The sequence below is a fragment of the Pinus tabuliformis genome, chromosome Q, assembly GCF_031772625.1.
Source record: "Pinus tabuliformis cultivar Carrire ecotype Pingquan chromosome Q, CPIR1, whole genome shotgun sequence".
Lineage (NCBI taxonomy): Eukaryota > Viridiplantae > Streptophyta > Pinopsida > Pinales > Pinaceae > Pinus > Pinus tabuliformis.
Genome location: NC_142296.1, coordinates 687,695,578 through 687,709,282, shown reverse-complemented (window position 1 = coordinate 687,709,282; position 13,705 = coordinate 687,695,578). Strand labels below are relative to the sequence as shown.

The 13,705-nt window shown below is 41.0% G+C and overlaps 1 protein-coding gene across 1 annotated transcript in view; it reads right to left on the bottom strand.

Annotated features, from left to right (window-relative positions):
- Window positions 1-12,095, bottom strand: part of LOC149221411 (Thioredoxin family protein) — a 455,192-nt gene extending 443,097 nt beyond the window's left edge. Inside the window, exon 1 of the mRNA XM_089385096.1 lies at window positions 11,574-12,095. Coding sequence (XP_089241222.1) covers window positions 11,574-11,878 — 305 coding nt within the window. The 5' untranslated portion in view covers window positions 11,879-12,095. The remainder of the gene's footprint in view (window positions 1-11,573) is intronic.
- Between the last annotated feature and the right edge of the window lie 1,610 nt (window positions 12,096-13,705).

The following is a 13,705-nucleotide window of genomic DNA, read 5'->3' as shown; positions in this document are numbered from 1 at the left end:
GAGTATTAGAACATTTTGTTGTCATTGTCTATTTGAAACAAGTTTTGTTTTCAAGCAACATTTTAATTCATTTCCAATCGATTGATGAGGAACATGCAACACTTGTAAGCTAATTTTATTTCTCCAATTGAAGTTATATTTGCAACTTATGTTGAGCACTATTTCATTTTCATTACTTTGAAGCATTGCAAATCAATCTCTCTTTTGGAGAAAAAACTTACATGCATTTCATTTAGGCATATTAGTATAGCTTGCACTCTAATTAAATTTACCTCCAAGCATAAGCTTGGTTGATAGACATAATAGGACAGATTTTCTTGGGAAGTTCTTCCAACTAGTATGGAGTAAGGTAAAGTGTGTGACCCTACAATTATGAAGGTAGCATTGTCCCCTTGTAGGAACGAAGGCACACATGGCTTGTAAGAATTAGGGGAAGGGTACCGTTAACAACTACTAGTGAGTCCTCAGCGCCTATTCCTTGCGGCCACCCCAATCTTTACTCTTTGGCAAGAGTTTGAAAAGAGAGTTTCTCACCTAGAATAGACATTTAATCTAAACCTTACCAAGATAATTGTATTTCACTTTAGCTAGGTGCATCTCATCCTAATTCACTTTATTTGCTATTTGATCTTATGTACTTGTTATGATGAGCATGCATTTAAGTCATCACTCTTACTATGGTTGAAGTATTCCATTTGGGCAAGTACAATATCTTTTGCAAGTAAAAGCTTTGGTTTATTCCAATTTGCAAGTTACTTGTATTGCTATACATGCTTGGAGCTTCAAATGATAGTATCTTTGATAAAAGCATTTTCATTTCTATATATCTTGCAAATTGATATGTAATATTCCTAATTAGCCCCAGCCAATTGGAATATTCGATTTTGCCAAATTTTTCCTTCTATAGATATTTTGTAAATAAAAAAAGTGAAAAAGGGGGACATAACTCACTTTTAGAATAAAAGTCACTTCCTAGTAGCACAACGTTGTGATTTAAAGGGAGAGCCAAGGGGGCCAAAAGGGGGACGCAGAAATGGAGCCCACGTAGACACATGGAGGGACTGCGCAGGGGGGGAGGAACACGTGGCAAAAGGGGAATCACGCAGGAGAAGGTGAGAATTGGGATTGAGAGAGACAGAAGCTATAAAAGAGAGAGGAGCCCCCTCATTTTGATCATTAGGTTATGTGCATTTGTGATAGTCGTTTTGGCTTAGAGCACGCTGGTTGTTTAGCTAGTCTGCAACACTGTTTAGTGCATTGAGTGTCTCCATTCGGAGATCTCACCCTTAGCCCCAGGGGACTTCGAGTGCCTGCTCGGGCAAGGTATTTTCGTTGGCATTTCAGCAACAGTATCTTCAGCATTTCAGCAGTGGTTTTATTAGTGTTCTGGAGGACTGCGCAGCACTAGGAGAGGGACGCAGTTCTTTTTGGGAGCAGTCTGGATTGAGGGTTTGTGGAGGATTTGAGCCGAGGGATTGAGCAAGAGATCAGCTCTTGCATATTGGAGGAGTTTGGCAGAGTTCGGGGTTGAGTTTCAGAGGGTTCTATTCAGTGGTAGCGCAAAGCAGTAAGGAACTACGCAGAACCCCAAGGGGGTGATTTTCGGGGGTTGGCCATTCCAGGAAAGCTTTCTGGGTTTTTCTGGGTTTCTTGAGTAGAGTCCGATTCCAGAGTTTCAGCTTTTTCTAAGGAGGGATGCAGTCCCAAATCCTCGTTTGATTTCTGGCAGCAGTAGCAGCGCAGCAGTTTTCCCAGCAGCTTGGACGCAGATCAGAGAGGGGCCATTCCTTTGCTATTCTGAGTGTATTTCTTCACTTGCCTTGTGCAAGTAGAGGTGCCATCTTCCTGATCACCTCTTGTACTCATTTTATTACTCAGCATAATAAAACGGCTTAGCATTCTCTCTGCATTTCTTGTGTATCTGTTTATGGTTTATTTGATATATATAGTATCATTGTTACTTGTATCTCTGTGAGCATTCTCGGCTATTATACCACTTGTGTGTTTCTATTATACTCTTAGACAGAGTCTGGAAAGGGCCAGGTAGCCTCCGGATCTCGTCCTCTTTTTAGAGGCGACATATCTGGTAAATGCCCTCCCAGTCCATCTCTGGTTGGAGTTTGCTTGTGTTTGGGGTATATTCCTGATATGCGATATTACATGATATCATTTTATCTAACATCTATTTGTGTTGCAGGATTAATTGTCTATTTCTTTTGAGCAAATGTTTATTATTTTGAAGCAATATTGAAGGCACCGATATACACGCTTATCTTTTTATTATGTGTTGATAATTATTGAGAAAAAGTTTCATTTCATATCTTGTATTTCTTATCACACATGATTGAACTTGCTCATAATCTTGAAGTAGTCCAATTGACTTTAGGATCTCCTAGAAACTTATATCATTTTCATCTATTTTTTCACTAGTGACCACCCCCCTTCGCTTACCTAGGAGAGAGCTTTAACAGAGAGAGTTGGGAATAGGTGACAACCCCATCTCTTAGTTTTGCCACCAAACCACACCTTGTGGGGTTAAGGGCTTTTTCTCACTAACTTAGGCATGTGTGCTAGCCGGCAACAACAGACCCAATGGGCAAATGTGGACCCGGATGGGAAACATGTGAAAAGGGGTTATAATGAGCAGAGCAGAGTGATGTATGTGGTGTTGGGAAGTGGGACACGCAACCAAAATCGAGGTTTCTCGTGTAGTATCACTCCTAAAGCTAGTTGTCAATAAAGGAGATCCCAAAGGACTAGGACACAAGGTTAACCACCAAGTTGGACAAGGGGACAAGAGTACAAACCAAGCCCATCCTTTTCGTCGAATCCCCCCACTAATCCATGCCCATAAATACCCATGATAAACAAGCAAAAATACCCAACTACATAATGAAATCCATACCTTCGCGGTTCGAATGCCCATCTTCAAACATATGATCATGACAGATGGACCAGGTTGCATAATGGTCAGCTCAGGTGACGGAGATGATGGCACATCGAGACATCTGGTGGCTACAAGGGGCTACTGGCTGTCAACTGAGGACCGTCTAGGAGAAAAATTTCTCCTATGGGTGTCACCCACATGTGGTGGGTAATGTTACTACTCAAACTAGTAGGGGTCCTAGGAGGGGATCCTATAGAGCGACTACTAGGTCAAGTGGCAACAATGGGACGATAACCCACTGTCACCTCAACTAAAGCTCTCCACTCTTTACAGACTTTCACCGATGGGAGGAGTCCCGATATGAGAGGAGCCACTAGAATAGATGGATCAATGGCAGGATGAGAGGTGATTCCTAAAGCTTGTTCACAAGAGAGGCTCAGATAATGGGCTTACTCGCAATAGAAGCAAGATGGATGGCTCTCTTAGAAGGGCTTAGAGGATGCCTAAACCTAGGGTTTGAGGAGTGTTACTTGAAAAGAAGTGCCGAAGATCAAGGAATCCTAGAAGACTAGGGTTTTTAAGTGATCTTTGTTAAATTGAAGTTATAATGTAGTGGGATAACAAAGAAGCCCAAGTGGGCCCAAATGAGGTCGAGGGTTTGGACTGCAACAATAAATGGATGATCTTGACCAAGTTAGGAAGGAGAATAAGATCAAAGGAATTGAATTTTTCTTGGAATTTGAGTACAATGATCCTAATGAAGCCACCAACCAAAGAGAACCTAGGAATGAGAATGGTCTTCAAGCTAAGGCTTGAAATATCTTGAGATTCCACTGTGGGATCAACCTCAAAATTTGGAGGACCTCTCAAGAAGACCCCAGCGTAATAGTTGACCAATTTTCAAGGATTTTCAATGGATAGAAACAATTTTAGATGATGCCCTAGGAGGCCTACTAGGTTAGGGCTTAGAAAGAAGGAAAGGTTAGGGCGTCAACCTCCAGGGCATCGTTCCAAGCCCGACCCAAGGTGTGGACAAGGGGAGGGAGAGTCTAACTCCTTATGGACCCAATGGACAAATTTGGACCCTGATGGGAAATATTGTGAATGGGGTTATGATCATAACAGATTGGCGAGGGATCACATGGCTAGCTCAAGTGGTGGAGATACACATCAAGCTATTTGGTGGCTACTAGGATCTGTCAGCTAAGGATCATCTAAGAGAAAAAAATTATCCTATGGATACTACCACGGGTGGTGGGTAACATATGGCTCCAACTAGGACATGATCTCACAACAGAGTGCACGAACGTACTCGAATGGGGAGGTCACGAGAACACCAACAATCTCTCAGGACCACAGACCTTTTACCTACACATATCAAAGACCAAGCACACAGTGCAGCATGTTCTTGTCGTGTTCTTTGATCACCCATGCTTAGTATTAGGCCATAAAATCAATAGGAAATAAACTTTTACCTTTAAATACAATATAGTTTAAATATCGTTATTCTAGCATGATAATATCATATGATGTTAGTTCGAATGAGAAAAATCAGCATGCAATGCATCCTACCCTAACATGCATATCATTTCAGGCAAATACGAAGTCTAATCATAGAGCCAGTGCAACCAAGATATCATTAGATCTATATAAATGTGCCTGCCTATATGATTACTTATGTGATAGATCTAAAAGCCAACATAGACACAATCATATAGAGGATGATGCAGGTGGGAGGCGGGAAAGTATGATATCCATATGACGTAGAAAGGAGTCTTAGATGAGGGGAAGGACATCATTTTAGAGATCCAAAAACTTTCCTGCAAACACAAAATGGATAAATGAATGACCATAGAGAAACTACTAGGCCTAGTGGTAACAATGGAGTGATAACCAACTGTCACCTCAGTTAAAGCCCCTTGCTCTTTACGAACTTTCACCAATGGGAGGAGTCCTAATATGAGAGGAACCACTAGAATAGATGGATCAGTGATATGATGTGGGGTGATTCCTAAAGCCTATTCACAAGAGAGACTCAGATAATGGGCTTACTTGCTATAGAAGCAAGATGCATGGCTCTCTTCGAAGGGCTAAGAGGATGCCTAGGCGTAGGGTTTGAGGAGTGTTACTTGAAAAGAAGTTCCCAAGATCAAGGAATCATAGAAGACTAGGGTTTATAAGTGATCTTTGAAAAATCAAAGTTATAATGTAGTGGGACCACAAAGAAGCCCAAGTGGGCCCAAACGAGGTAAAAGGTTTGGATTGGAGCAATAAATGGATGATCTGTATCAAGTTAGGAAGGAGAATAGGATCAAAGGAATTGAATTTTTCTTGGAATTTGAGTACAATGATCTTAATGAAGCCACCAACCAAAGGAAACCTAGGGATGAGAATGGTCTTCAAGCTAGGGCTTGGAATATCTTGAGATTCCACCATGGGATCGACCTCAAATTTGGAGGACCTCTCAAGAAGACCCCAGCACAGTAGTTGACCAATTTTCAAAGATTTCCAATGGCTAGAAACGATTTTAGATGATGCCCTAGGAGGCCTACTAGGTTAGGGCTTAGAAAGGAGGACAGGTGAGAAGAATATTCTTTTTTATCACCTTAGGACTAGACCAGTGCCTAGACAATTAGGAGAATGGAGTCAAATGAGATCAACACTTAGGCTCAATTTCAATCAAAGAGCTCCCCAGCAACTTCGTATGGCCCTAGCAGCAACTAGGTTACAAAGGGAAATTTATACATCTTTTATGATGCAAATGATGACTTATTAAGGCAAATCATGAACAATCATGTACCCCTAGGACAATAATTCACCATACTTCACAATGATCATATGAAAAATCCCTCACAAAGACAAGACCAGCGACTTCACATAAGCATAAGGGTAGCTACACCAAATATTTCATAGATCATTACATGAGACAAAATACAAGATAAACATGAAAAGAGTACTCACAAGTATAGTGAAATTATTCCAATCATCAAGATGCAAGAAAATCGAAACTCCAAGACATAAATTTAAGCTCTTCCAAACATTGAAATGCATTAAATCTCCAATTTGTCCATCAAAAGGCTTAGTGAAATTCCCAGAAGAAACAAATGATCCAAATCCAAGTGATGATGAGATTCAAATGAGCTCTCATCAATTTATATCCTCCCTAAGGGGTTCGATTTGCCTAATTAAGCTCCAAATAATAAAATAATGTACAATAATGACATGACTTGGTGACAAGCCCAACAAGATAACTCCATAATACAAAGATAAGCCTCTCAAGAGGGCAAAATAGTAGATACAACGAATCGTTGGGCCATTGAAGAGGCCTAGTGGAGTCCAAAGTGTACCAAGGTGAGAGAATAGGCATAGTGATCAAGGGGGTGGCCCCTTGACATCCAAGCAAATCAAATGTGGTGTCCCCAAGTGGGTGTGGGGGCACAATGACATCCTCATGGGTCTCCAAGTGGATCGAGAGTGCATGTATCCCATCTATAGGGGCTAGAAGAATGGTGCAAGCCCTCCCATTGTCTCTCGTGGAGAGACGCATCCTCATCTGGGCCCTGGATCAGCTGCCAAGTGTGTGGTGCAAGAGCGGAGTCAGCTGGGCGAGGTGGTCCAGGTGCATCATCATCATCCAAAATGGTGGAACACGAGCAAGCAATAAGTGGAACTAAAGATCCCATGAAGTGGAGATTGCTCTAAGCTATGGTGAAGACCCATGGCTCTCAACACTCATCCTACAAACACCAACCTGGAGGACTTGGACCCCGTATAGGGAGACCAAGCCCAAGACAAAGACCAACCTGCAATCCTATATAAGATCCAATGTGTCCCCTCACCATCCAGTACAACAAATCATTAGTGCAATTAAGCAAATAAGCATACAAATCATGGAACCAAGTGGACACTTCATGTTGGCATGCCCTTCCATAATGGGCTTTAGAACGTACAAGTGTCTCCAAGTTCAAGAAGAAGGTTAACCAAGGACCCTATTAGGTGGTTTCAGCCTCCAAGGGGATGACATCTCCATGGTACATCCATCAAATGGTAGGTGGCACGTGATATAAAGGTGGAACAGAATGGGGCATCAGGGGATGGCTCCAAGCCACATGCCACAGTATAAGGGTAGCCATAATAAGGAAAGCCCACACTTGGGTGTATAAATGTAGGAGGGAGCAATCGTGGTACATGAGTTACCTCAGCCCTTATTTTTCCACCCTTCTTCATATGCCTTTTTCATTTTATTGATTTTTCTTTTATAATTGCTCGAGGCTCGAAGGGATGAGAGCATAATGCGTGAGATATAGTAGTGGATAGCCCCTTTAAGGTGGGGCAACTCATCGCCCACCAGGGGTTGGGACAATCATGGGTTCCTTAATGATGAAAGGGGTCAATATGAGGGGCCCTACGAACCAGGGTGATGGCCATAATGAAAGGGGTAGAGCTCATGTTTGGCTTTTGCCCATGTGCTAAATTTGTATGTCCCAGCCATCTTTTGCATTTTATGGTACAGTTCCTGTTCAAAGTGGCCAAATTATGCTTTTTCCTTTCTTTTAGCTGCATCAACCTCCAGGGCATCGTTCCAAGCCCAACCCAAGGTGTGGACAAGGGGAAGGAGAGGCTAACTCCTTGTGGACCCAATGGACAAATGTGGACCCGGATGGAAAATATGGTGAATGGGGTTATAATGAAAGGAAGGGAGTGATGTAGATGGTGTCGAGAAGCGGGACCACGCAACCAAGATCGGGGTTTCCCATGTAGTGCCACCCCTAAATCTAGTAGCCAATAAAAGAGATCCCATGGGACTAGGATATAGGGCTAACCATCTTATTGGATAGAGGAGACAGGAGTGCAAATCAAGTCCACTCTTCCTGCCGAATCCCCCCACCAATTCATGCCCAGAAGTATCCATGATAAGTAAACAAAATTACCCAACTACACAATGAAAAATCATACCTTCAGGGTCGGAAGGCCCACCTTCAAACATACGATCATAACAGAACAGCGAGGGACCACACCGTTGGCTCAAGTGGTGGAGATACACATCGAGCTATCTGGTGGTTGCTAGGAGCTGTTGGCTAAGGACCATCTAGGAGAAAAAATTTCTCCTATGGATACTACCCACGGGTGGTGGGTAACATTTGGCTCCAACTGGGACATGATCTCACCGAAGAATGCACGAACCGGAAGGTCATGAGAACACCAGCAATCTCTGGGGACTGCAGACCTTTTACCTGCACATATCAAAGACCAAGCACACGGGGAAACAAGTTCTTGTGGTGTTCTTTGGTCACCCATACTTAGTATTAGGCCATAAAATCAATAGGAAATAAACTTCTACTCTTAAATACAATTTAATCTAAATGCAGTTATTCTAGCATGATAATATCATATGATGTTAGTTCTAATGATAAAAACCAGCATGCAATGCATCCTACCCTAACATGCATATCATTTCAGGCAAATACTAAGTCTAATCATAGAGCCATTGCAACTAACATATCATGAGATCAATATAAATATGCCTGCCTATATGACTATTTATGCGATAGATCTAAAAGCCAACATAGACACAATCATATAGAGGATGATGCAGGTGGGAGGTGAGAAAGTATGATATCCATATGATGTAGAAAGGAACCTTGGATGAGGGGAAGGACATCATTTTAGAGATCCATAACCTTTCTTGCAAACACAAGATGGATGAACGAATGACCAAGCTTATGAACTCCCTATCACGATCATTGTTCATAATATTATCCTTTGCAGATGCCATATGGTCATGATGGGAGGGGAAAGGAGATTGAGGGAAGGAAGGGGGCAACAAACAGGTTGCCCAATGTGATGGTCACATTTGAGAGGTGCAATGATGGTGTGCTCAAAATCCTGAGGGTGTGTCTGAGGAGGTACGATATATCCAACGAGAGGCTCCTCCTTGACACTATACTCAGACGGGGGAGAAGGCTCATGGTCATTTGAGATCATATGAAAAGGGGTCAGGGACTCACTTATGGATGACCCAAAATGATAAACAAGGAAGAAAGGCGATGGGGAAGGTGAAGTATTATATTTGATGGGTGTCTTTTCCTCAAAATCATATTCTAAAGGTTTATCAGTATTGAGGGAGGGTCCTCAAGTGATTTGAATATACTTATAGAAACACAAAGAAGACAAGTAGCAGCAAGGGCCCTATCAATTTCATCATCATTAGTATTAAAGATAAGGTCTTCCCTAAAAGGAGAATCAATTGCTTCCAACTGCTAACCATCAAATTGGACAAAGGAGACAAGAGGACAAACCAAGCCCGCTCTTTCCGTCGAATCCCCCCACCAATCCATGCCCAAAAGTGTCCATGATAAGTAAACAAAATTATCCAACTACACAATGCAAAACCATACCTTTGGGGTCAGAAGGCCCACCTTCAAACATACGATCATAACAAATTAGCAGGGACCACATGGTTGGCTCAGGTGGCAGAGATAGTGGCACAATGAGCTATGTAGTGGTTGCTAAGTGTTGTTGGTTGCCGGCTAAGGACCATCTAGGAGAAAAACTTTCTCCTATGGATACTACCCACGGGTTGTGGGTAACAAGGAACATGAAAGGTTTGTTGATTTTTTTAATGGAGAGGGGATTTGGAGGCAAAAAATTGATGGAGAAAAATGTAAAAGAGTCATAGTCATGGAAAAGATGTGTCATGGAAAATAAGATCCATATATACATTGGGCAGAACTTAGAAGCAATGCAAACCACAAAATACTTGAATAGATGACCCACCGTAGGAGTGACAAAAGTCACACTATAAGAAGTATGATCCGTAAATAAATCAAAGGTAGGCAGATTAAAAATATTTGGTTTACTTAGATATGACGATGCCACAAGTACAAAATTATATTTTGCTGAATATTTTGGCCAATCAAAAGCATCTAGTCTTTTGGATCCCTACTTATAGCAAATTTTTGCACCCACCAAGACCTTAAATACATTGAGGTTTGCACTTCAAGAGTTTTGATCCCTCTTGACACTTAATAGAACCACATTAAAATGATTTAATGCAAAACTTATGCAAATAAATCAAAACAAGTAGTTTCCATTTAATTAAATTAACATTGATCCATCTTAAGCCTAGATCTATTAAGCACTAATCTAATAAGCAAGTTTTACTCGAGGTACAAACCCCACATTTTTCCACTCACACGGACTTTAAAGCACTAAGGTTTGCACTTAAAAGTTTGTGATCCCTCTTAGCACTTAAAAAGGTTTTGATCCCCTCTATTCAACCCCAAGGCTATACAATGAGAAAGAGGTATTTATGTCATAGAAATAACTCCAAGGTGCACATATTCGACTTATTTTAATGGGCATTTTAGGAACAATTACCAATCAACGGAGGAAGAAAAGGGAAGGCCAATAGAAGAAACCACTTCCTTGTGGCCGTCCCCATTGGCATAAGGATCATGTCATATTGGAGTTCTTTTTTTTTCAACTTCTTATCTCACCCTATGACCTATAAGCAAGAGTGAGAAATTCCTCATGCCTCTCAAAGGGCTTCAATGAACAATTTAAGTTATTAACCTACAAAGAGCAAACATGTCAAAAGTAGAATTTAAACTCAAGTAGAGAGCATGACATTTCTCCTCTCAACCACGTGAGCTAGACCCAATTGATATGGTATATTGGAGATTATATGCTACTATGGACCAATTCTCTCAAACATGTGAGATAGTAAGCTTTTTTTTTAGAGAGGTATTTATGTTGTAGAAGCAATTCCAACACGCACAGGTGTTATAGGTGCATTGAAGCATAGATAATAACTTTAAAGTGGGTGATCTCCTAATAGAATTCACTAGCATAAGATCATGTCATATTGGAGATTATATGTTGCTATAAACCAATTCTCTGAACCAAGTTCTCTTCAGGGTAGGATTCACGGGCGGGCAGCACTGTTTGATGAAAACTGCGCTCTTGTACGTGCTGTTATTTATGGCCTGTAGCATTCTTGAATATAGTGATTTTTTTTCTCTTATGAAAACTGCAGTGTAAATTTGTCTTTGATCCCAAGACTAGCGCCTTTTTTAGCCTTCAATTCAGAAAGGAGTGTTGCTGATATAAAAAACCCAATTTTTTAATGACGTTGAATGATGCTTTTACTTTTGTCTTAGTAGCTATTTAGAAAAAGTTATGATTATCATTGTATAAATCCTTTCAATTTTTTAGTTTTTTATTATAAATATTTTTTTATAATATAAAATATATTTTTCAGCAAAAACACATATATAAGTTTTAAGTATGTCTAACACATAAATAAAAAATTTAAGTAGGTGATTTCATAATAGAAAAGACTATGAAGGTGGGAAGAGTCCCTTCTGAATCATTTCACATTATACGCCTGACATACCCAATATAAAAGGTATTTCATAAGAAAAAAATTGCTTGATATTCAAACACATCTTATGTGGTTGTGCTTATTGAAGGGTGACTAGAAGTGCACAGGAAACGTTCTAACATATCCTAAATTTGGTTCTTCACATGTGTCAGTTAATCATTTTAATAACCGTGTGAGTTTTAATTGAATTGAGAAGATTTTATTCATTTTTCTGATTTATAAGGCAACCAAATTGTCAAAATGTATTTCATGTGTACATAATGGAATTTATATGAGAGGATAATGAAGTAGCTTGTTTACCCCTGGGCAAATGCTCCACAGCCAAGTCTGAAGGGCAACGCCAAGGAAGCAGACAGTATGGTTCCCCAGTTATCGCCCCTCACGTAAAACCGGCGGGGCTTGGGAGGCTTAAACACCGGGGGAGCAGAAATCGAAGGTCCGCCCATGGAACCGCCCGCTTGGCTATCTTCGGTGGTAATTGAAGAGGGGGATTCCCTCAGTTCAGCTGAAATAGGAGAGCACCAACGCCTTCCGCGGCAATCAAATTTCACAGGCGACGGTCTGAATAGAGACGGGTTCCATGGGTATGCCACTAGACCCGCCATTTCTGTGATCCTCAAACTGCTCGTGCTGACAGATAAAAAAAAATGCCTCTCGTCCACTCATCTATAAATGTGTGTTATATACACGGCAAATGTTTTAGAACGTCAATCAATTTCTAAAAGATGATAAACCCATCTAAAAGTTGACACCCGCCAACCAGGCCAAACGTCGAAGGGTACGCTGATTCTGAACTTCCTTGACTTCATTTACCGCAAAGTGGTTTTTGCAATCCGCGGGGCTATCTCAGTTGGTGGTGCAAAACTAGCAAACAAAAGATAAAGAAAAACCCTCGTTCGTGGATTGGCTTTAAGATTTGGTCCATCGACTTTAATCCCATTAGAAGATCAGAAAAATAATATTTATTTTTAGATAATGTTAAAAGAGGGAATATATTCTTTTTAAAGTAAATTGAATAAAACTTATAAAGGTTGTATGTGTTATTTGAACTAAGTCTATTGAAATAATATGTTTGGTGGCTTATGTGTGGAGCTCTCAGTGCCAAGTGTGTTCGGGTATTTGTTGTTTTGGCTATTGTTATAATGTTTCTCAGTTTTCAATTTGTTTTTCATAGCTTTATTGTTTTCAAAAAAAATTGTAAAGTCTTTATCGCCTTATTCTGTGAAGAAGCTTGATATCATTCTAGATATCCCTCTCATGTCTACGAACTTAATGATAGCGATCTCAGTTGGTGCAGACATGAAGTTGTTAATGAGGTTCCCATCGGACTGAGGATACTGAGGAGACATGGGGCTTGCAAGCAAATTCTCAAAGTGCTCATGCAACAGACAACATAACTCAAAAATTCTTAGGATGCAAAGTGTTTCTCGCTGGATGACCACCTATAATTTATAGGCGAATTCGAATTGAAATTCGACCATTCCCCCCAAAATCCGTCCACAAATGCGAGATTGGTGGAAAATTTCCAAATATTTCATACTCGATTTCAGCGTTAAATTCCTTAGATGTCGCCCCTTGCTCCTCTTAACTGTCTCCTCACTGTCAAATCATGAACAGTGACGGTAACGATCACTTTCTGGCTGCACTGTGCAGTCTCTCCCCCTATAGCGCAACTCCCTTCACGCTTCTTCTGGTACTATGACACCATCCTGTTTCGCGCAGCTCTACAACCCGAGCAGTGTAGTTTATAGTCTCGCGCCTCCTTGCAGCTACCTGGAGCGCTAAGACTGTGCTACCATCATGTAGTCATCGGGCTGGATCCCCAGTGTATGGCTTCAATCAACTGCCATTTACCTTTCTTGGAAATGGATCTCCATTCAATTTCACAAGCTGAACTGCTCCACCATTGGTAATCTCCTTGATCACATATGGCCCCAGCCAATGCATCTGAAATTTTCCTGGAAATTTATCAAACTTGTTGTCATATAATAAAACTAAATCATTTACCTTGAAGGTGCGGAGTTTGATGTGCCGATCGTGCTATGCCTTTTCGCGTTCCTTATGCACCTGTTGATGGAATCCAGCCAAAAACCTGTCTTCCTCAAGCTCTGTCAACTGCACACACCTCTCTTCTAAGGCTCTGCGGTCCGCCATCCTTGTGAATTTCGCTATGCGTAGACTAGGCACAATATACTCCATAAGAATCACAACCTCTATGCCATAGACCAGCCTAAATGGTGTCTGACTAGTAAGCTTCTTACAAGTAGTTCTATAAGCCCATAACATCGCTGGTATGCACACGTCCCAATCATTCCTCTACGCATTGCAAACCTTTGTTAGTGTGTTCTCCAAAATCTTATTAAACGCTTCAATTATCCCATTGGCCTGAGGATGATATGGTGTACTTTTCTGATGATAAACTTGGAATTCTT